This window comes from Coenobita brevimanus, chromosome 44 (genome assembly GCF_032717465.1).
Source record: "Coenobita brevimanus isolate Jiangsu-jjx chromosome 44, ASM3271746v2, whole genome shotgun sequence".
Classification (NCBI taxonomy): Eukaryota; Metazoa; Arthropoda; class Malacostraca; order Decapoda; family Coenobitidae; genus Coenobita; species Coenobita brevimanus.
The window spans coordinates 14465283-14486528 of NC_136997.1; the positions used below are offsets into that span (position 1 = coordinate 14465283).

A 21246-nucleotide genomic window follows, 5' to 3' on the forward strand; every position below is an offset into this window, starting at 1 on the left:
TGCCCCATCAATATGTGTAGCTGCCCCTCCAATTGGAGCAGTCAAGAACCGGCACTGCCGATGGTCCTCCCTTATGTGGGATTTCAAGTATAGTTATAATATAAATTAGTAAAATAGTATATTCTAATACTAAAAATGAAAACTATACCCTTTTTAAACTAACCTGGCTCATAATTTCACACCCCTGACATAGTACTATTTCATGACTAGCACAGAATTAATAGTCTGTTTTCACAACTCAGCAGTTATAATAGGAAGATGGTAATTTGAGGCCAGGCTGGGGTGAAAAAGGTAGGAAACTCATACATTGTGCCCTTCACCTGTATAGATGGATGCAGAGTGCTCACACTTCCTTTCTTCTTGTATGCTTCAGACTGAATTGTTATTCATCGTCACTGTTGGCAAAGATGATTTCTTGTGGCTTTGGTGTCACATCTGATACAGAGAGTCCTGAGGTGTCGGGGTCCTGAAGGCTGTACTGCTGGATCCTGAGGCTATGTGGAGGCTTGCTAAGGATGTTATTGCCACTGGCACATAGGAGGTCCCTGACTGTGTGGAGCCTCTTGGCAGCAGTTGGTACATACTTGAAAAACTGGAAGATCTTATCCAGGATTTTCCTTGGATGCCGCACCTATATTAACTCCAACCTGTTTAGCCGCATGACCTCATAATGTTGAGCCAGATTCCCTCCGACTTTGTCTTCACGGCTCGGATGGTGTTTGCAGCATCAATGGCTGCATCCAGAGACGGTTCAGATGTCGTCTCCTTCTTTTCTTCGTCTTCCTCCTTTGCCAGTCTCCAGTCTTGTAGTTCATCCACAGTCTCCTCTTCTGTCTGATGATGGTAGTTAGGCACCAGCCTCCTCATCCAGCCATTCATGCAGCCTCTCCTCAACAAGATCACTCTGCCCTGCTGCCACCAACATTTCTGCCATCTTCAGTGGCTCAAATCCCAAAAACTCACGCGGTGGTGCAGGAGTCTTGGGGCTCTGAGGAGTTTGCACCAGCTATTCTTTGTTCTGGCAAGAGACACTCTCTTCCACGCCTCTGCCAGGTTGATGATGGCATCTTTGATGTTGTATATCTTGAAATTGTACTGGGTTTTCTTGTCTCTGGTGTCTTCGTAGTGTTCCTGGTCCATCCCATCCACAGTCACAATGATGCACTGGTACAAGTAGAGCTTTCGGAAGTGCCTCTGCACTCTCTATAACTCCATGGTCCGTGGTCGGGGTAAGGTTAGTGATGTTACTGGCAGGATCAAGGCTTGATTCGTTCATCTTTGCTGCGGAGTTTAGCAGAGAAAGGATGAACTGGGGCGTTGTCTAGCAGCAGCAGCACTGGCCACATGTCACGACTGATGCTACAACTTTTTTGGTGCTGCTGCATGGAAGGGTCATAGCGATCGTGGAGCCAGCCACGAATGATACCTTGGTTAAACCAGGGTAACTTGTTACCATGGCATTACATAGGAAGCTTGGCCATGATGTCCTTCAGTGACCTGGATCACTTGCTCTTACCTACTATGACTGGCTACAGGCGATGAGAGCCATCAGCGCTGGCACAGGCCAAAATGGAGAGACGCTCCTTTGCTGATTTATCCCCTGGAGTCCTGCCAATAACATTTTATTTATTATTATCATTATTATTATGAGAGTGAATTTAAGATGATACTCACCCACTTCTTAAATGTCAGGACCAATTTGCCTACGCCCTGGTTCCTGCGCTCCTCTGTGGGGTGACTTAGGATTGGATGATGGATGGATGGATGGATTATTATTATTATTATTATTATTATTATTATCATCATCATCATTATCGTTATCATTATTATTATTATTATTATTAATATTATTATCATCATCACCATCACCATCGCTATTTTCTTCTTCCTCTTCTTGCAGGTAGGGTCTGGGTTGATAGGACAATCCATGCCGGATAAGGAGATAACAGTGTGGTGGGCAAGGGTGTGGTTGGTGGTGTGGTGGATTGCGGTAGACATCTTAGCGGCCGGATATACAAGCAACCTCGTAGTCATTCTGACAGTGCCCGTCTACCCTGCCAAACTTGAGACCGTGAAAGATCTGGCGGAATCCCATCTTACGTGAGTTGATTTGTAAGCTTCTGTGTGTGTGTGTGTGTGTGTGTGTGTGTGTGTCTCTCTCTCTCTCTCTCTCTCTCTCTCTCTCTCTCTCTATCTCTTTCTCTGTCTCTCTTTCTCTCTCTGTCTCTGTCTGTCTGTCTGTCTGTCTGTCTCTCTCTCTCTCTCTCTCTCTCTCTCTCTCTCTCTCTCCCTTACGTAAGACATTTAAGCTCTATATACTCGCATATGTCTAAGTATAATACAATGCTAATCACGAAGAAGTGCTATGGAAAGGATGCATTGCCAAAGTTCTGTCAAACTCCACCACTGAGCTACGTGAAATAAAGTGGAAAAGAACGAAAATATTTGGCAAAATTGAACAGGCACAGTTTACTAAATATTGGCTGGAGGATTTTATGGAGGGTAGTCCGGAAATAGCGCTGCACAAGTAACTCATCTGATTATTGTGTTGCGTGGATGGCTCAGTCTGCTGGCGTGGGCGTGACAGTGGGGGTTGGAAATAAATAATGGAGGATGGATATAGCGATGACTCAGTCGCCCCCACAGCACACGAGTGGTGGTGGTGGTGACGGTGGTGATGGTGGAGATAGTGGTGATGGTGGTGGTAATGGTGATGATGGTGATAGTGTTGATGATTGTGGTGGTGGTGATGGTGGTGATGGTGTTGGTGATGGTGGTTATGATGGTGATGATGGTGGTGGTGATGGTGGTGGTGATGGTGATGATGGTGATGATGGTGGTGGTGATGGTGGTGGTGATGGTGATGATGGTGGTGTGATGGTGGTGATGGTGGTGATGATGGTGATGATGGTTTTGCTGATGGTGGTGGTGATGGTGATGATGGTGGTGGTGATGATGGTGATGGTGGTGGACGTGATGGCGTTATGATAGTGATGATGGTTGTGGTGATGAAGGTGGTGATGATGGTGATGATGGTGCTTATAGTGGTGGTGGTGGTGGTGATGATCGTGATTATGATGATGGTGGTGGTGATAGTGGTGATGATGATGATAAAGATTGAGTTAGCAAAAGGAGCAATAGAGAACATTGGGCTTAGAAGACTGGAGGTCATAGGCAGTATGAAATACAGAGAGAATAAGACAAGTTCCAGAGTTGACCTGTTACATACAAGAAGGACTGGGAGTAAAGGTTAAGTTTTGCATCAGAGAATTGGAGAGATAAAGGATGAGAGTTTGATACTAGACGGGTGCTACGTGTCCGCCAAAATGAAGGTGGAGGAGGGGTGCAAACAGAGAGTTATGAAGATCAGTGACTATTAAAGTAGCAATAGAAAGGTAAAAATACGCAACGGTGCAGTCGAGAGACAGAGGTTGACGGAAGCCAGTAAGAGGAAGAGAGTTTATGAGACAAAATACCTTTGACTCCACTTTGTTGAGATGAGGTGTATGTGGAAAGCCTCCCCATTCATGATAACTGTACTTGACAAAGAGATGAATAAAACCCCTGTATAGAATTAACAATTGTACAAGTGTAAAGGAGGCATGGAGCCGCCTTAGCATAGCTAAACTCTTAGAAGTAGATTTTACAAGAGAGGTAATATAATCTTTCGAAGCTAAATTCCGAGAATGAAGCCCCACATGTATTCAAAGATGATGAAAGACTGAAATGAATATCGTTAAAAATTAAGACATTCCCCTGCGGATGATTTTGACGGGTTGAAAGTGGTAAGAACTGGGTTTTTAATGCATTAACAAGATTATTTTTACCCCAGTCAGAGATATAAGCCAAGACAGACATTATGTGTGCCATAGCCTCGTCCCGAGTTTGTAGAAGTAACTGCTAAGATGGACGGTGAGGGGTGCAGATAGAAAGGTGAAGGGTGAAGTCATCTGTGCCTGAGTGGATAGTGTTAGATATACAGCTTAGTAAGTCACTGATGTATAGGAGGAGAGTTGGTGATAAGACAGACTCCTGAGGAGCATCACAACTGAAAGCTCCAAGAGAAGATCGGTGGTCGTCTACATCAACAGGTGTAGAACGACCAGAGAGGAAACTAGAGATGAAGGCACACACAGAATGATGGCAATCGTAAGAGGGTGGGTCGGAAATTAAAAATTTATGCCAAACTCGATCGAAATCTTTTAAGATGTCAAATGCAATGGCAAAGCTTTCGCCAAAGTCCCGAAAGGAAGATGACCAGGAATCTGAATGAAGGTGAGAAGATCGCCAGTGGAATGTCCCTGGCGGAACCCCTACTGATGATCAGAAAGAAGGTTGTGATAGGCAAGGTGCTTGAAGTTTTTTGTTAAAAATAGATTCAATACGGGATGTTAAAGTAATTGGGCGATACTTAGAAGACTGGAAATGGTCACCCAATTTTAGGACAATCTGAAAGAGAGGAAACTTCCAGTATGATGGAAAGGTGCGAGTTGGCAGACGAAGGGGATAGAGCTTAACTAGGAAAGTTGTAAGCAGAGATGCACAGTTATTGAGGACAACAGGAGGGACCCCATCACTCTTATGCACCTTGTTAGTACTGTGGCTAGTGAGGACAGAAAGTATATCAACTGAACAAATTTCAGTACCAGTCACGAGGAAGTCAGAGGTGGAGGAGATGGAGGAGCAGTACCAGAATCATCTAGGGTGGAATTGGATGAGAGTGTTTGAGCACAGAAGTCTGCTCTTCAGTAGAAGAAATAGCTACAAAGTCACCAGAGAGGAAAAGGGGAGGGAAGAAAGATGAATTACAGTTGCTTGAAAGGTATTTGTTACGGTGGCTGAAGGAGTGAGAAGAATCTGAGTCAAAGAGTTCAGATTATTTTGTAAGAGTGAAATTATTCTTAGCAGAGTGGAGAACAGACTTAGCACAATTCCAGACGGAGTTGTAATAGAGGCGAGATTCAGGGTGAGTTAGCGCCGGTACTTTTTGTAGGCCTTCTCCTTGTTGTGGACAGCATTAGAACAAGCGTAGTTAAAACTCTTTCTTTTTTTCAGCAGTCAAAAGGTAAAAGAGAGGAATGTCTGCTTCCATGCCCGAAAGAACAACTTCCATAATGTGCAAAGCAAACTCAGATTGCTGTCAGCCATGGAAGCAATAATCATTCCAGGGAAAACCATAGAAGTACCGCCTGAGGGGCTCCCAATCAGCAGCTCCAAAGTGCCAATGTTGCCTCTTCTTGGAACGGTCCACAGGCTTTACCGGAACGATAGGACAGATTAAGGTGATAAGGTTGTGGTCGGAGGAGCCAAAAAGAGAGGAAAGATTGACATAATAAGCAGAAGGATTGGTTGTAAGGAATGGTGGTCAGGGATACAGGTAGGGTGCTGTGCTCTGTCATTAGGGATAGAAAAGATACAGGTCGTTCACCACGGTGATCAGCTGATTTGTACGAGAGCCAAAGGTGGTGGTGAACATTGAAATTAACCAGAATGGAGATTCCAGAGAAAGAAGAAACTGACAGAATGTGTTTCCATCTTAAAGTAAGATAGTCAAAGAATTTTTCAAAGTCGGTATAATTAATGGATATGTACAAAACGTTTTAGTCTGAGAATGACAGGCTAGCCGAAACCAGAGCATAGAGAATCTAGAGGATTGAGCTTCAGGAAAACGAGAGAATTAGCATCTGTGACGGGCTTCCACCATCTGCCCGTGTTCGCTCTTCTTATTAAGGTGGACGAATCTACTACACACAACACACACAGGAGAGAATAAGAGCTTTGTCACATCACTGTCTGCTTCATTTTAATGGAAAGCAAACGGCTAGAAGATTTATCAAGGCAAAAGGTGCACTTGCAGAGAAAATGGTAAATTATAATAAAATTTTTGTTTCATATGCTCCAGTTTTATTTTATCTCATGAGCTACTAGACTCCATCATGTTCCATACCTTACTGTGGAAGTCTGTTACCTATATTTATGTCACCTAAGCCTGGCCCAGATTTTTGTCCTTTTCCAGAATGTTTCACGTAACTCAGTGGCAGAAAAAGACAATGTCACGGCTCTACATTGCACTTTTCGTGACTAGTATCAGATTCTAAGGTTAACTTATTGCTACACCTCAGATTTCAAGATGACGAGATGACAATTTTAGGCCAAGTTAGAATAAAAAGAGGCGGTTACTTTTATTTTGTTAGTGTTACGGAGTGAGGAAGAAGTCCAGAGTGGTAATGGTGATGATGATGGCAATGACCATGATGATTCTCTCTCTCTCTCTCTCTCTCTCTCTCTCTCTCTCTCTCTCTCTCTCTCTCTCTCTCTCCAGGCCCGTGATGTACGAATATGGAAGCACAGTACCACAATCCTTAAGGAGCTCAGAGAACCCAATCCTAGCCGAACTGGGGAGGAGGCTATACATCGACCCCAACATTACCCTCAACGATCCGTATGCGGCCACGCTGAAGCTGGTGATGGAGAGGACACATACTTTGGTTTGCGCTATTGATTATCTGATTTACTTGCAGCATCACAAGAATTTGACTCGGGATACTTATATTATGAGAGAGAAGGTGGGTGGTGTAGAGATAAATAGACAGCCAAACATACAGTCAGAAGGATAGAGAGATGGATAGATGGACAGATTTTACACACACACACACACACACACACACACACACACACACACACACACACACACACACACACACACACACACAATAAGAAAGACATTTAGATTGATATACAGATAAAAATTTTGATATGAATACATACTGACAGACAGAATTATGCAGGCATAGAGAGATAAATATAGACAGATAGATAGATAGGTACGCAGACACACTGGAAGATAGATAGATAAACAAGCAGAAACAAAGATAAACAACCAAACACACTGCTGCTGCTATAGTGTACTTGCTTCCACAGATATACAGCAACTTTATGATGTGGATAATACGTCGCAACACCTCCTATATCCACAGACACATAGATATATAGATATATATACACAGCCACACAGCTGGTGGTATAGTGTACCTACTTCCACAGATATACAACCACTTTATGATCTGGTTACTGCGTCGCAACACCCCCTACACCCGCCTCATCTCAGACAACCTCATCCGCCTTCTGGAGACGGGCATCCTTTCCAAGATCTATCAACGGCACACTGGAAGCCTCCTGGGAAAAAGCTCGTCCGTAAGTGAGTCGTATCACCTCTTCCTTAGAGATATATCTCCAAGATTAATTATATGCACACCGGAAGCTACCTGGGAAAAAGTTCACCTGAAATTGACTCGTAGCACCTCTTCCTTAGCGATTTATTTGCAAGATTTAACATGTAATAGCGTCCACACTGAAAGGGTGCAGCGTGTTCGAGCGAGCGAGCGAGCAAGTCAGGCAGTGCTGAATATTGTCTCACGTGGCTCATCATCTTCCTCTGATTTTCTGACCTGAAAATACTAAATAGAAAATTAGAATGCACCAAAAATATTTCCTCACACTTCCTAAAACCAACTCTCTCAGCAATCGTCGGAAAATATTGCTCACGCACCCTTAGACCGTTACTTCTTGCGTAGCCGATTAACGGGGGGGAAAAAAAGCTATTGGAAATTACGGGTTGTCTGCGAAATGAAAATAATTGTGAATTTTTATGCGATTTTCAAATTGGTGTCTATCCTGTAACTTCAAAACTGGCTGAGATATACAAAAAAAGTTCGCTACTGTACTACAGAGTTTTCCTCCTGCCTTCTGTCCCCATTTCTTGCTGATGCGATAGATCGTTGTCCAAACTGTGACTAAATTTGGTGTTCTCACTTGCTTCGCTCGCTCGAACAATGAGCTGGATACAGGAAGTCTCACTGGCAAAAATTCGCCCTTGATTTGGGAATGGGTAGACGTATTTTTGTTCCATAGGTGTCTTCGTAACACTTTTTCTTAGCGAATGATCTTACTTTTTACGTGTTTTAGATGACAAAGGTAGCATCCATTGGGTTCAGGTTCAGATGAGCCTGTGGTTGTAACTACTATACTCTTTTTACCTTACCCTGGCTCAGATTTCATCCTTTTGCAACTTATTTCAGAGGATCAGTGGTTGAAAAAGACTGTATATCCTTTCCATGACACTTCTTTGTGACTGTCACTGTCATCTAGTGTTCATCTGTGGTTACACTGAAGACAGAACTTCGTTAGAATAAAAGCATTATAGTGTTATGCTTCTTTTACTTTAATCCTGCCTAAAAATACCATCTCCCTATCTTTTATGCTGTTATGGTAATAAACAGAGACTAGAGGATGATGTTAGCCACGAAGAAGTGCTATGGAAAGGATGTAGAACTGAAGTATTGTCTCATTCTACCACTCAACGACGAGAAAGAAGCTACACAAGGACGAACATGTGGACTAAGTTAAGGTGAAGAGTATAACTTTCTCAGACTCTTACGACTCACACCAAGCTGAATAAAATAATCTGGGGTTACATTTAAAAAAATACTGGAGTTGTCTCGACCATGACAGGGTGAATGGAGACAAGATTAAAACATACTTAGAAAAGTATTCGATATAAAATATGCGAGACTCAGCCTAAAAACATTCTCTTTCATCAGACCTCTTCTCAGTATATGTAAAACTCTACGGATTCGTGTTGCCTTATTCCACTTAAACATTTGACATATTAGTAACCGTGGTAGCAATTATTATACAGATAAGAGTTGCTTTATTGTATAGCTAATGTGTATTTTGGTTGCTAACTTTCATAAAAATGTTATAAAATAGAAAGCAAAAAATGTTATGCTAATTTTTTTGTTAAGATGTAGAGATGGAGTGAAGAACCGAGATCACACACACACACACACACACACACACACGTACTGTCTTCTTTCTGTGCTTTTTTTCATCTTCTGTTTCAACACTTTTTCTATTCCTACATCATACCGTTATTAAGAATTTCCATATTCTATTTATCTATCTATCCATCTGTTTGTCTGTCTGTCTGTCTATCTGTCTGTCCATCTATTAATTTTGTTACCTCCACAGGCTCGAGGTGACGGAGCATTGAACCTAAAACATCTACAGGGAGCCTTCATAGTGCTGGGCCTCGGGGTGGTCGTCTCTGCCACCACCCTCCTCATGGAACTCTCCTACTCAGTCTCTAAACATAAAAAACGCAGTTCATTGATACAAGGGCCTTCGAATGCAAAGGATGAAGGTGCTTGAGCTGCTGGGATTTGAAGCCGTCACAAGAGCACAAAAGTGGTCAAAGAATCCCCTCAAAGGACGTCAATCTGATTTCTCTGTCTGTCTGTCTGTCTGTCTGTCTGTCTGTCTGTCTCTCTCTCTCTCTCTCTCTCTCTCTCTCTCTCTCTCTCTCTCTCTCTCTCTCCTACAACATATTATAGTCCACTTATTACCAGTGAATGACAGTGAAAGCTATATGTTGACTGAGATAAAATATTCGACTCAGCTTCTGACACAGCGGAGAGGAGAATGGCTGACAGGATGGCTGGCTGGATGGATAGGGATGAGGTGGTAGATTTCTTGCCCTTCCTTCCTCCTCATCTGTCGGCAAAAAATATTATCATCATCAGTAATAATGATAGTAATAATAGCCATCATCAATAATACTAATAACACGACCACCACCACCACCATCAACAACAACAACAACAACAACAACAATAATAATAATAATAATAATAATAATATCAAAAATACCCATCATTTGTGAGGCAGGTAGACTGTAATAATACTGTAAGATGAAAACTTGACTATTATATATCCAACCTGGATGACTCCCATTGTTGGCTGAGTGACGTGTGAACTCAAGTTGTGACTCTAAACAACTTTTATTAATAGCTCCTCCTTCTACAATCAATCAGAGAGAGAGAGAGATAAATTACGTAAAAATAATTAATGACCATCATCTTCGTCTACCTTGTTCAGTAAAATCATGATCATCATCACTCTTCCCAGTATAATTAATGGAGTGGTTTGTACTTAATTTTTGCTTCTTCAGACGATTTCTTTCGACTTGTTATAACCCCAAGTAGTAAAGGGATTAATGAAGGCTTGGTCTAACCCCTCCATTCTAAGTCTCTCCTAAGCTTAATAGAATCGTCTGTAATTGACAAGAATAAACTGGAGAACACGTCGTTGGAGTCAAGGGGCTAATAACTGAGCCAATTAAAAAATCATTACAGTTTAAGGATGTGCTAAAGATGGATTTCTTTTCCTTACAACTGCCACACGACTTTATTTAGTTACTTTTTTCTCCTTCTTTTTCTTCTTCTTGCTATTGTTGTTACCCCAGGCTCATTTGAAACGTGAACACAGTTGGCTCCAGGCTTAAATTGCCCTTTTGCAGTCTATCATCCTCCTTTCGGTGGAGAGAAAAGTTGTTGAGAGACGTGTGTATAACCAGGCAGTAGAGTCGCCTGTTACATCGGTGCCACCACCTGAAGGCGTCCCTCTCCAGCACCTCATTCAGTTTAGGGTAGATATCCGTTCTCAAAGAATTAACCTGTTCAGTACAATGAGTGAGTTTGTTTTCTATGACATGCCATTTCTAGACATCCCTGTCCCCGAAAGGATAATTGATCCTGTCCCTCCTGTAGAGACCCGTATACATCTTCTTAAGAAGAGACTTTGACTGGTGATTTGAGTAAAAGATACCGCCAGCTTCTAAACAGTACTAGGTGGAATTGCTAGAATCATGGCATAAGCGAGAAAATGACGGTTTTCAAAATGGCCGCCTTCGGGGTCTTTCACGACTACAAAGGCTTACAATCTCTAATAGAAATGTAGTATCTGGAAGACTTTCATGTGATTTTCAGGCACGGCCGACACGATGGTGCCAATAGGAAATCAATATGACCTTGCATGGTACCCAAAATCCAAGATGGCCACCTTCTGGACTCTTCCCAAATAAAAAAAGTTGTGTATCTTTTTAAAGAAACATCGTGACTGGATGATTTCTATGTTAATTATGAGGTTTTCAGTCACTGCTGTTACGATAGTACCTTCAGTGACTCAATGTTTCCATGTTTGATACCTAAAATTTAAGATGGCCACAAATAAGTTATGAAAACGTATATAAGCACAGAAAAGTATTTAATCAATGACATTTCCCAGTCATACAGATATCGATACCATGTGAAACTAATTTCATGAAAACATGACTTAATCATGACTGAGAGATGGGATTTTCACTTATTTTTACAAACTGACTGTTCTTTATGACAAAAAAAATACACATTTGGCACCTGCCTTTTTGCACAAACATCGCATCGAGCCACATTTGCCCGTGCACTTAGAAACGACTAGCATTCTTTTGGGTAATGGATTCAGACATTTTTCAGGTAGTAGTGTGTCACTGTCTTTCATGCATCTGTATTTGGTAGGTTCTATGACAGGTTGGGTAACATCAAGAAGGCATAGAACTTGGGCAGAGTAAAATGCAATGAATTACGCCTGAAGTTGGTGGCAGGGCTTCCAAAGATTTTGGTGTCAGAGCTCGCAGTTGGACTTCCACCCAGAGCTGGTCGAATGTTCGCGATTCGGGTTTGCTCTTCACGCCAGCCCACACCCAAATGAGGTACTCCTCGGCTTTCATCAAGATCTCATCAGTGTGAATGTCAGACTGCAAAATCAGCCAAGTAATGCTCTGGATCACATGACAGAGACGCAATGTTTGGTACCTATCTTACTCATTGCATCATTTCCAGTCAGTACATGTGCGCTCACGATGACTTTAGATAGTCCTTCTCCCAGTTTCTCTGCAAGAGTGTGTAATTGTATATGACGTCATCGCTCACTGGTGCCGAACTCTACCCATAATTCTTGGAGGGCTTGTTTTCGAAAATGTTGATTAAATAATGAAGTAGACGTGCTTCTCTGTCTGTGTCATTGGAGACTAGTAGGAGCCAGCTACTCTCCCGATCCACCTTCCATGAGCAGTGCATTACCATGTGATCATTGGCTTCTTTCACATCACATGTCAGCGCATCAATAGGTTTTGTAGTTTCAGAAGGCAGTTGGGTGGATGGCCTTCCAGAGTGTAGAAAGTCTGATGACACAACACCAACATCTGTGACGCATCCACCAAGCACAACATCCAACTTCACCAACTCAGGAGTCAAGATGAGATCGCTAACGAGATGCTGTACCATAGTTTTGTTAACTGAGGAGGTCCAGAACTTGTTCATTTGTTGGGGTATTGGGACACCTGCAGTGAGCTCAGCGAGGTCAATGGACAAACAGAGCGTCCACTGATAGCACACAATTGATTTCACTTTCTAATGTTTCCAAATGAAGCCAAGTTTGGACGGGATCGTATTTTCAGCATGAAGTCCAATATATCAGATGCATCTCCAGCAGGAAAGCAGAACTTATTGCCTGTTAAGCTCTTCTCCAAGTCTGTGATTAGTTCACGTTTGTCAGGCATAGAAGGAAGATCGCCTTCAAATAGAGATGAAACAGGCACGATATCATGGGCATAGATAGATTCGAGTTCCATACCTCGCTCTTTCACCATTTCAGTGTCGTGCTAAGCCTCTGCTATCATTTTCGATATCATAAGAGAAACTGCACTCACATCTGTGGATGGTTTGCTGTCAAGTTGAGGTAATTTCCTCTTCGATAGAGTGGTGGAGAGTTTTTTGGTCTTGTCAACAAACCTCTCTCTCCGGAATTCTCTTACCAGTTGATCCCTATTCACCTGCACTTGGAGTGGCCAGATGGCCACTTCATCCAATGTGCAGTTTGATGGTAGGAGTCTTGATGAACGGTATTGCATCTGCAGCGATAGCTCTTCCAAGTAGCCCGTTTGATGTGGAGGACTCTTCAGTATTTCGGCGTCCACCAAGGAACACACTTTGATGAAAAGAGTCGAGTGGTCTTTGGAATTGACCGGTGAGCAGCATTTAGGATCACGCTTACGAATTTAGTGAGCCTATCGTGTACACAAGAAGGAACAGAAAGAGAAGCCGTATAGGAAGTAAAAGCTGTCCAATTCACTCGAGCAAAACACCAACAAGGAGGGCGTGGAGTAAGAGAATACGACTTGAGTTGGAGATGTATTGGAAAATAATCATAAAAAGGGCAATCTTGAAGGACAAACCAAGTGAAATCAAGAGCAAGAGACTGAGAGCACAAAGAAAGGTCAAGCAGGAAAAGGTCTGTGTACGTGCATCGAAGTGGGTGGGAATACTGTGATTGAGGACTAAAAGCTCAGGATGATAAATTAAAGACTTCATCAGCGGACCATGAGGATTGATAATGGAATCAACCCAAACGGGATTTCGACTATTAATATCGCCGAGCAAAAGGTATGGAGAAAGGAGACGGGAGAGCAGGATAGCCAATGCCGTAAAATCAATTGCCACTGAGAGAGAGAAATAGAAGGAGACAATTGTTAACCAGCATCCAAGAAATATGCGGGCTATGGCACAGGGAGGCTCAGTAGAAATTTGCAACGGTTCAAATGGAATCACATGATGGAACAAAATGCAAACATTGGAAATGGAATGAGGAGAGCTAATAAAGGTGTAATTGGGGATAGGGGGTGGGGACTCCTGAAGGCGAGTTTCCTGTAAGCAAAGAATTGCAGGTTGGTAAACGGAAAGCAAATAACGTAAGTCATTACATTGAGGGGTAAAACTGCATAAATTCCACTGTAAAATAGACATCGAACCATAAAACAGAGGATCAAAACAATGATAAAACTGTAGATGCTAAAAAACTATGTTTGTTGAAGAAGAGGTTACCTTTGAGTATGGATAGTAAGTATCGAAGAACCACTAGAGAACTGAGTGGTGGAAGGGCATGACTCAAGCAATGAAGAACGGCGGTGAGGAAAGGTGGTTTCTTTCCCTGGAGGAAGAGGATCTAAAAGGGATTTGACAATAGGCTCACTTGAAGTTGAGGTAGGGGAAGAAGAGAAAGGTGGAGGTAACGGAGAGCTTTCAGGTGAAGTAGAGGGGGTAGAGGCTGCAGCCTCAGCGGGAAGAGGAATGGAGGGAAGAGTGAGAGGAGGGGAGTGAACTTCGGCAGAAACGGTAATTATAGTAGTAGAAATGAGGACAGTTGCAGCAGTGGTTGGAGCAACCAGTGGTGGAGAAGTGTCCTGAAGAAACCGTGTAACTTTCGGGATAGTTTCGGGAGAACTGTTACCCGCAGATGCACAACGAGGTGGGTGGAAGTCAGATGATCTGGAGGAGAGAGGAGGCATGCAGCGCTTTTGAGGAATAGGACGCGACCCACAATGGGCTTTGCATTTCTTAACCGATTGATGGGGAAAGGCGGGGTGGGAGGGATGTGGTCGAGAACGGGATTGATGTGACACGGGCACGGAAGTAGTAGATAATGTAGGTAGGGTAGAGGAAAGAGAGGTAGGAGTAGAGGGAGTAGAGGAGTAGAGGTTCGGGAAGAAACAGACAAAGGTTGAGCTGAAGAAAGAGAACAAGAAGGACGTAAAGAAAATGAGGTAGAGGACAAAGTGACAGAAACAACTGAGGTTGCAACAGAAGAATAGAAACTATGGGCAGTGGCAGTAGCATCTTTATAACCTTGACGACATGCTTTCCGGCGAACTTCAGCCTGGCAGAGTCCAGCGGATAGTTGGATTGGAAGAACCTCACATTCAAATTTGTACAAAGGGCAACAACAACCAGTGGTGGTATGCCCACCTCTACAATTTGTACAGTAGTGATGATCTGACGGACATTCACCATCCTTATGGTGTGGAAATGAGCAAAGGTGGCACGTAAGAGTGGATCTGCCAAATTTCAGAGGGTGCCCAAATTTCCACCAAGCACGACATTGATGAGGTACTGGGGTAGATTCTTTAACCCGCCACGTCCCATTGACGTATATATATGTCCGAATGTTTTGTCACCGCGACTCCCGTTGATATTTATAAACATGCCGCAATGGCAAGGTCTCTCATTTGCACATTTTTCAAATTTCACGAGTGATTTTTAGTACATATACATGGCACACCTTCCTCTACAAGATACCAGGTAGGGACAATGCCTTACCCCGGATGACCTTCCCCCCCCTCTGCACACCATTATCTCGGCAATTCACCTGTTACCAGTGACCTGGCCAGTAAAGAAATGTCATGCCACGGTACGAAATTCAAGGCCAGAGTGATTCCCCAATCGATGACAATGTGGAGGACAAAGTTTATGTGGCATTAGAGGAAGAAACAGTCAGTAATGATGATCACGTAATGTTGCCAAAAAAGGTCAGGTATGTTGATGTGTTTGGTGAGTGAAACAATGTTAATATTGCCTAAATTATGGTGTGAAAGCCAATATACTCTTGTACTACATATAAATTCGTACCTAACAAATAAAAAAATACCGTTTATGAGTGATGTGGAATAGTTACGCTCCAATAGAACTCGTTTTCTTTGGAGCCAGCCTGATAGAAAACCCAGTAAGATAAGGGGTACTACTACCTGTATCCAGTATTTTAAACCTCAGATGAGTGAAAATAGCAACACACACAGGTTTGTGCCCCACCTCTAGCCACCAGTTTAGAGTAGTAGCACTATAACTGCACTGACACTTAATGCTTGCCAGCAACACTTCACTGTTTTTACAAGTACCGAAGATATACAAAATTCACTAACTGCACTGGCATTGCACTACACTTAAACTGAACTGAAAAGTGTCTGAAACTGCTCTAGTCTCTTTGCCATCCTTATATAGCTTCCTATATTCTAGAGTGGTCTACTAATTCTACAAAGTTCTCGTGCATTCTCGAAGGAGCAACAGATACAGCAGTTACTAACTTGGAAACATCCAAAATATAACAGTTTTTCTTACATTACATAACACACTAAATTGTTTAGCATACAAAGTGAGATATAAGTAAATAATTTCACAGTCATAAATAAAACATTATAGAGAAAAGGAAAAAATATATATATACAACTTGCTAAATAACTACGCTCACAAACAGCAGGCTGACTGGCAACTCTGCCTCGTAAAGGAACTACGAGAAACATCGTGATTTCGCCAGCACAGTCTAACTAGTGAATCAGCTTAACACTGGAATTGCACTTCTGACAGGGAAAGAAAGTGCATAATGGACGCATGAATGGATAGATGGGCATTAAATGGATAAATAAACAGACAGATGGATAGATTGATAGACATTTTTCCTTTTCATTCGAACTTAATTTTTTCACCATCCTTTTATCCATCATTTCTTTTCCTTTTTTCCTGTCGTCTGATAAATAAACAGACAGATGGATAGATTGATAGACATTTTTCCTCTTCATTCCAACTTCCTCATTTTTTCACCATCCTTTTATCCATCATTTGTTTTCCTTCTTTCCTGTTGTCTTTATTTCTTCTGTTTTTCTTCTTCCACATTTTAACCCATTCAGTATGGTTTTTAATCTTATTTTAATCACATTGCCACTAGACGATTTTATCCAACTAATTTACTTACCTTCAGTATGGATTTTCGGTGTCCAGTAAGAATAGCTTATATATCTAAGCAGTCAAGATGAAATAGTCTTTCCTAAGCTGAATTAAATCGTTAGGAGATCGTACAAATAAAAAAAAAGAATCCTTTTCCAGTTCAAAAACTCAGGTGATAAAGGTACTAGATATGCAGTCAAGAAAGTACAGTAGAAAAATCTAATTACAAACATATTCTGTCTCCGACAGGTAAGTTTAACATAAAATTTCCCATTTTCTTTAGTGAGTTTTATTAAGATAACAAATATATTTAATTACACACTACTCTAGTTTGGTCACCAGAATCACATGTACGTGTGCATATGTGCCTGTCAGTCTGCATATGTATGCACATACGTGTGCATCTGTTATGCAGCGTGTTCTGTGTCCCGACTTCTCGGTTCCAGACACAGTGCGATTCTGGGTTCTTTATTCCCGACCGGGTCAGTGTCGGCAAGGAAGGAAAATACAAACACCACAGGTTAAAAGCATACTTATATATTATCACAAGACAAGTATATACAAGGTCCTATGATCAAAAAGGATCTGCAATGACTCAAAACAACAGATACAATAATTACTCTCTACCTAGTTCAGCAAGTCTTTACCCTTTACACGGAATTACACCTTCTTGATACACAGTGTTACAAGAAAAGCTTCACAGGATTGTCAGGCAACACAGTGTATCCTCCCTCTAATGCGTATGACAGTGTATCCTCTGTCCTTAACCCTATGTATCCACATGACAGTTATGAGATTCTAGCTAATACAATGTATTCACGTGACAATTACGAGGCCCTAGCTAGTCTTAGTCTTTACACACTTTCTAGGGGAGAGGCTATATAATGTCTGCTGCTAGGCACGACAGGTGTGTAATGCCTGGGACGATTATATATCCTGACTCCAAAGTCTAGGTGTCCACATGACAGGTACGAGCTCCTAGATAATATAATACACCTGAATGGCCTGGGTAGTGTCCTAGCTATCCTCATTCTACATGCGCGGTACAGGGGATGGAGGTACACACTACCTTGCACTAACCAGTGGGAAGTGGGGGGAGAGTATGGGGAGGGTGAGTACACTGGGGAGAGTGGGACAGGGTGGGGACACGGGCACTGGGGAGGGTCACACTGGGGATGGAGGTTCTGTGAGGGATTGAGTAACACTAGGGAGGGCAGTCACTGTAGGGAAACTGTCCCGTATATGGGCATCGGGCACTCCGTACGAGTAAGAGTTCACTGTGGCATACTGGAGGTGAGTCACATTGGGGAGGGTTAGGAGAGCATCTCTAGGGCTCAGGGATAGGGAGAGGACCTTCATGACACTGGGGAGGAATTTGGGAGGGTCACAAACAGGAATCTACTCACAGTTCTGGCGGAGTGGAGGGCAAGCCCACAGAGCAGGAAGGCCTATGCCAGGAGCTTCAGGTGTCGGCCCAGCGTGGGAGGTGGGGCGCCCGGTGAGTAGTACAGGGGTGGGTGTTCTGCAGGGTCACCACAAGTCCTCGAGGAGTAAGTGGGTGGCGTGCAGGGCGGCTCCCTAGCCGCTGTGGCCCTGCAGGAGGGTGGGCTCTCGGGGCTGAGGCCAAAGAGAGCCAGGAGATGCGCTGCTCAGTGCCAGCCCTTCGTCATAGTCTGGGTCCTGGGGGAGGACCTGGGGAGGCCTGGGGCTAGGGTCAGGCATGGAGAGGGCGTTGCCCGGGCCGAGCTGCTGGGGCGTCCTGCTGGGGCAGCCATCCGAGTGGGGCTGTGGTCTCGCCGTAGGGAGGAGGCCATCAGGGGTGAGCTGCGACCTCTCGTCCTGGGGGAGTCCGTCAACACTGGGGGCTGCAGGGATGGGACACCGGCTCTCGGGGACGTCACGTCTGCTCCGGCCTCTGGTGGGGTCCCTGAAACGAGACGGGAGTCGTCCTCTGGTGAAGAGGGACAGGCAGAGGGACACCTCACTTCGCCACTGGAGGGGTGGTCAGGACGGGAGGTGCCTGTCTGTATCAGAGCCTTGAGATGGGCTGGAGGAGAGCAGCCAGGGACCTACCCTCCAGACTCCACAGGCCCTGACGGCGAGGAGTAGCCACTCGATGGATACACCTGGATATTGCCACAGCTCTGACGGAGGCTGCACTCCACCTGCTGTCCTGATGGTGACGAGAGGGCGCCCGATGGATATGCCTGGCTATTGCCACAGCTCCGATGGAGGCTGCTCTCTGGCCGCTGTCCCGATGGCAGGGAGAGGGCGCCCGATGGATATGCCTGGCTATTGCCACAGCTCCGATGGAGGCTGCTCTCTGGCCTTTGTCCCGAAGGTGGGGAGAAGGCACCTGATGGATACACCCGGCTATTGCCACAGCTCTGACAGAGGCTGCTCTCTGGCCTTCGGGTTTGGGACTCCTGTCCCGGAAATAGCACTAATGGACGTCAATGACTCGTCCGCTGCTCCTAGTAGGGAATAGCAGCCCTTGAGGTTCCTCCTGAGTCCTCTGTCAAACAGGAGACGGTCCAGGGGACTCAGCGTCCGAGAATCTGCTAGGGAGCTTGTCTTTTCAAGTCCCATCCTGATTCTGGCAAGCATTCCTTCTGCCAAAGCATAGTGTCCTTTTCCTGCATACTGCCAAGTGGTCTAGCTGCAGGGAAGAGGGGTGTCAGGGTGTGAGGGACATAAGATGTTCTCGTCCGGAAGCTGTGACAGGTGAGCCAGCCTCCCTGTCATCTCCTAGTGGTGTGGGTATTGCTCCCCCGTACTCTCCTCCTGGGGTGGTGGTGTCCGGCTCACCCCGCCGCATGGGTATTTCAGTATCTATGTACCATTTCACTCATTTCAAAACATGTAATGATACAGTAATTACTGTGACAACTTTGTACCATGGATGTATCATAATATGTCTTTGTTCGTTATTGTGCTTGTAATGATTATTACGTCTAAACTTTCCATGCCCTATGATACCAATTTTGTTTTCCTCATATACCCCGCCCTGCTTGGCCTTCGCAGACAGTGTTCGTGTTGGGGCTTGTACTGAATGGTAAAGAGCCTAAATTTAAAAAATAATAATAATTACATGCACAGTACTAGCCCTGTCTAGATGGCATGCAGGCAAATGTGACCCCTGCCCCTGGCATTAGTGTGGCACTCTGAGCAATTCTTCCTATTCATTGTGCAGTGTTAGTTACATTAATACCCGGCAAGGCCAGGGTTATGGGTAAGGGGAAGTGCAAAGCCAAACTAAAGCAGGGTGCCAGCCCCCCCAGTAGTAGCCTACAACACAAACTGCTACTACACCCAGTGCTCCTCCACTGACTGTTGTACCCTGTCACACACACACACCCCGCCAAACACTGACACCCTACACACTTCAGCCCCGGCTGTTGGTGATCCTACTGCATCCAATGAACCTACTAATGGAACAATTAAATGCATCAGGCTCGATGGTGATGATGATGCTAGTGCCTCATGCTTCCCAACAAGGGAGAGTGCTGAACTGGCAGTCACCGACCCCAACATCCCGGCGCCAAGCGCCAAACCCCAGAATGACCCTCAGCCATAAATTCACTCTCCTTCAGCCCTAATGACCCTGCATCTACCCTTACCACCAGCATCCCTACTGTGGTCCCATACCCTCCTCCCCGGCCCTGGCTCCCTCCTGTCATACCACGAGACTAATATATGTCCCTGGCTTTTACCTACACTTGGACACTTACTGTCCATGGTATCTGGCATCAACGTGCATCCGCCACCGACCTTATCACCCGACACCCTGAAGTTGTTTGCTTTATGTCTCCTGCACATCCTAACATCTACGTCGAAGGAATAATTCCGACCTCATTCACACCCTAACAACTGAGGGGCTTTTGGGCATCAAATTTGTGCTCCATGATGCCCTAATTAGAAGGAAAAAGTTGCCAGAATACATAGTCAAACTCCTGGCAACTGACTGTTCTGTTACTCCTACACAACATACCTGGTTTCAAGCAAGCATGTTGCCTATGCAATTCTTTCGGCGAACCCATCAACCATGCCATTGTTGTATGGGAGGGAGAGGTCTCCCCCCCCTCCCGAATACCACTATGAGCAAAAATCTTATGTACTTTGTGCATGCTTAACATCAGTGGAATCTAGGAGAAGATACCACTATCCTAAAGTGCAAAACCTATCTATATCTATCTTTCTATCTATCTTTCTCTCTCTCTCTCTCTCTATCTATCTATCTATCTATCTCTATATATATATATATTAGGGTGGTCCTTAGGTATAGGGTAAAAATTAAAATCATGACTAAGTATTGCCTGACCCCGTCAAATGTTTCCATTTGGTCCACAAAACCACCACATAAAATATTACTGAAATCGGTTAATATTTATAGGTCGCTCAATGACATTAAAGTTTCCCTCCTCTGGTGATGGCTCATCAGCTACGATTACAATACTGTCCAGTGTCCATACTATTTTTTCCTTGTTTTATCCACAGATGGCAGACACGATACAGTGTGACAAACACAGTACAGTGTGACAGACACAGTACAGTGTGACAGACACAGTACAGTGTGACACACACGGTGCAGTGTGACAAACACGGTACAGTGTGACAGACACGGTACAGTGTGACAGACACGGTACAGTGTGACAGACACAGTACAGTATGACAGACACGGTACAGTATGACAGACACAGTACAGTATGACAGACACGGTAAAGTGTGACAAACACTGTACAGTGAGACAGACACAGTACAATGTGACAGACACAGTGTCCATACTATTTTTTCCTTTTTCTATCCACAGATGGCAAGC

The 21246-nt window shown here is 44.0% G+C and overlaps 1 protein-coding gene across 1 annotated transcript in view; it reads left to right on the forward strand.

Annotated features, from left to right (window-relative positions):
* Positions 1 to 6380: 6380 nt before the first annotated feature.
* The window catches only part of LOC145397990 (uncharacterized), a 279327-nt gene continuing 264461 nt past the window's right edge, over positions 6381 to 21246 (forward strand). The window contains exons 1-2 of the mRNA XM_080270957.1: positions 6381 to 6566; positions 7045 to 7194. Of these exons, the coding sequence (XP_080127083.1) occupies positions 6468 to 6566; positions 7045 to 7194 (249 nt within the window). The 5' untranslated portion in view covers positions 6381 to 6467. The remainder of the gene's footprint in view (positions 6567 to 7044; positions 7195 to 21246) is intronic.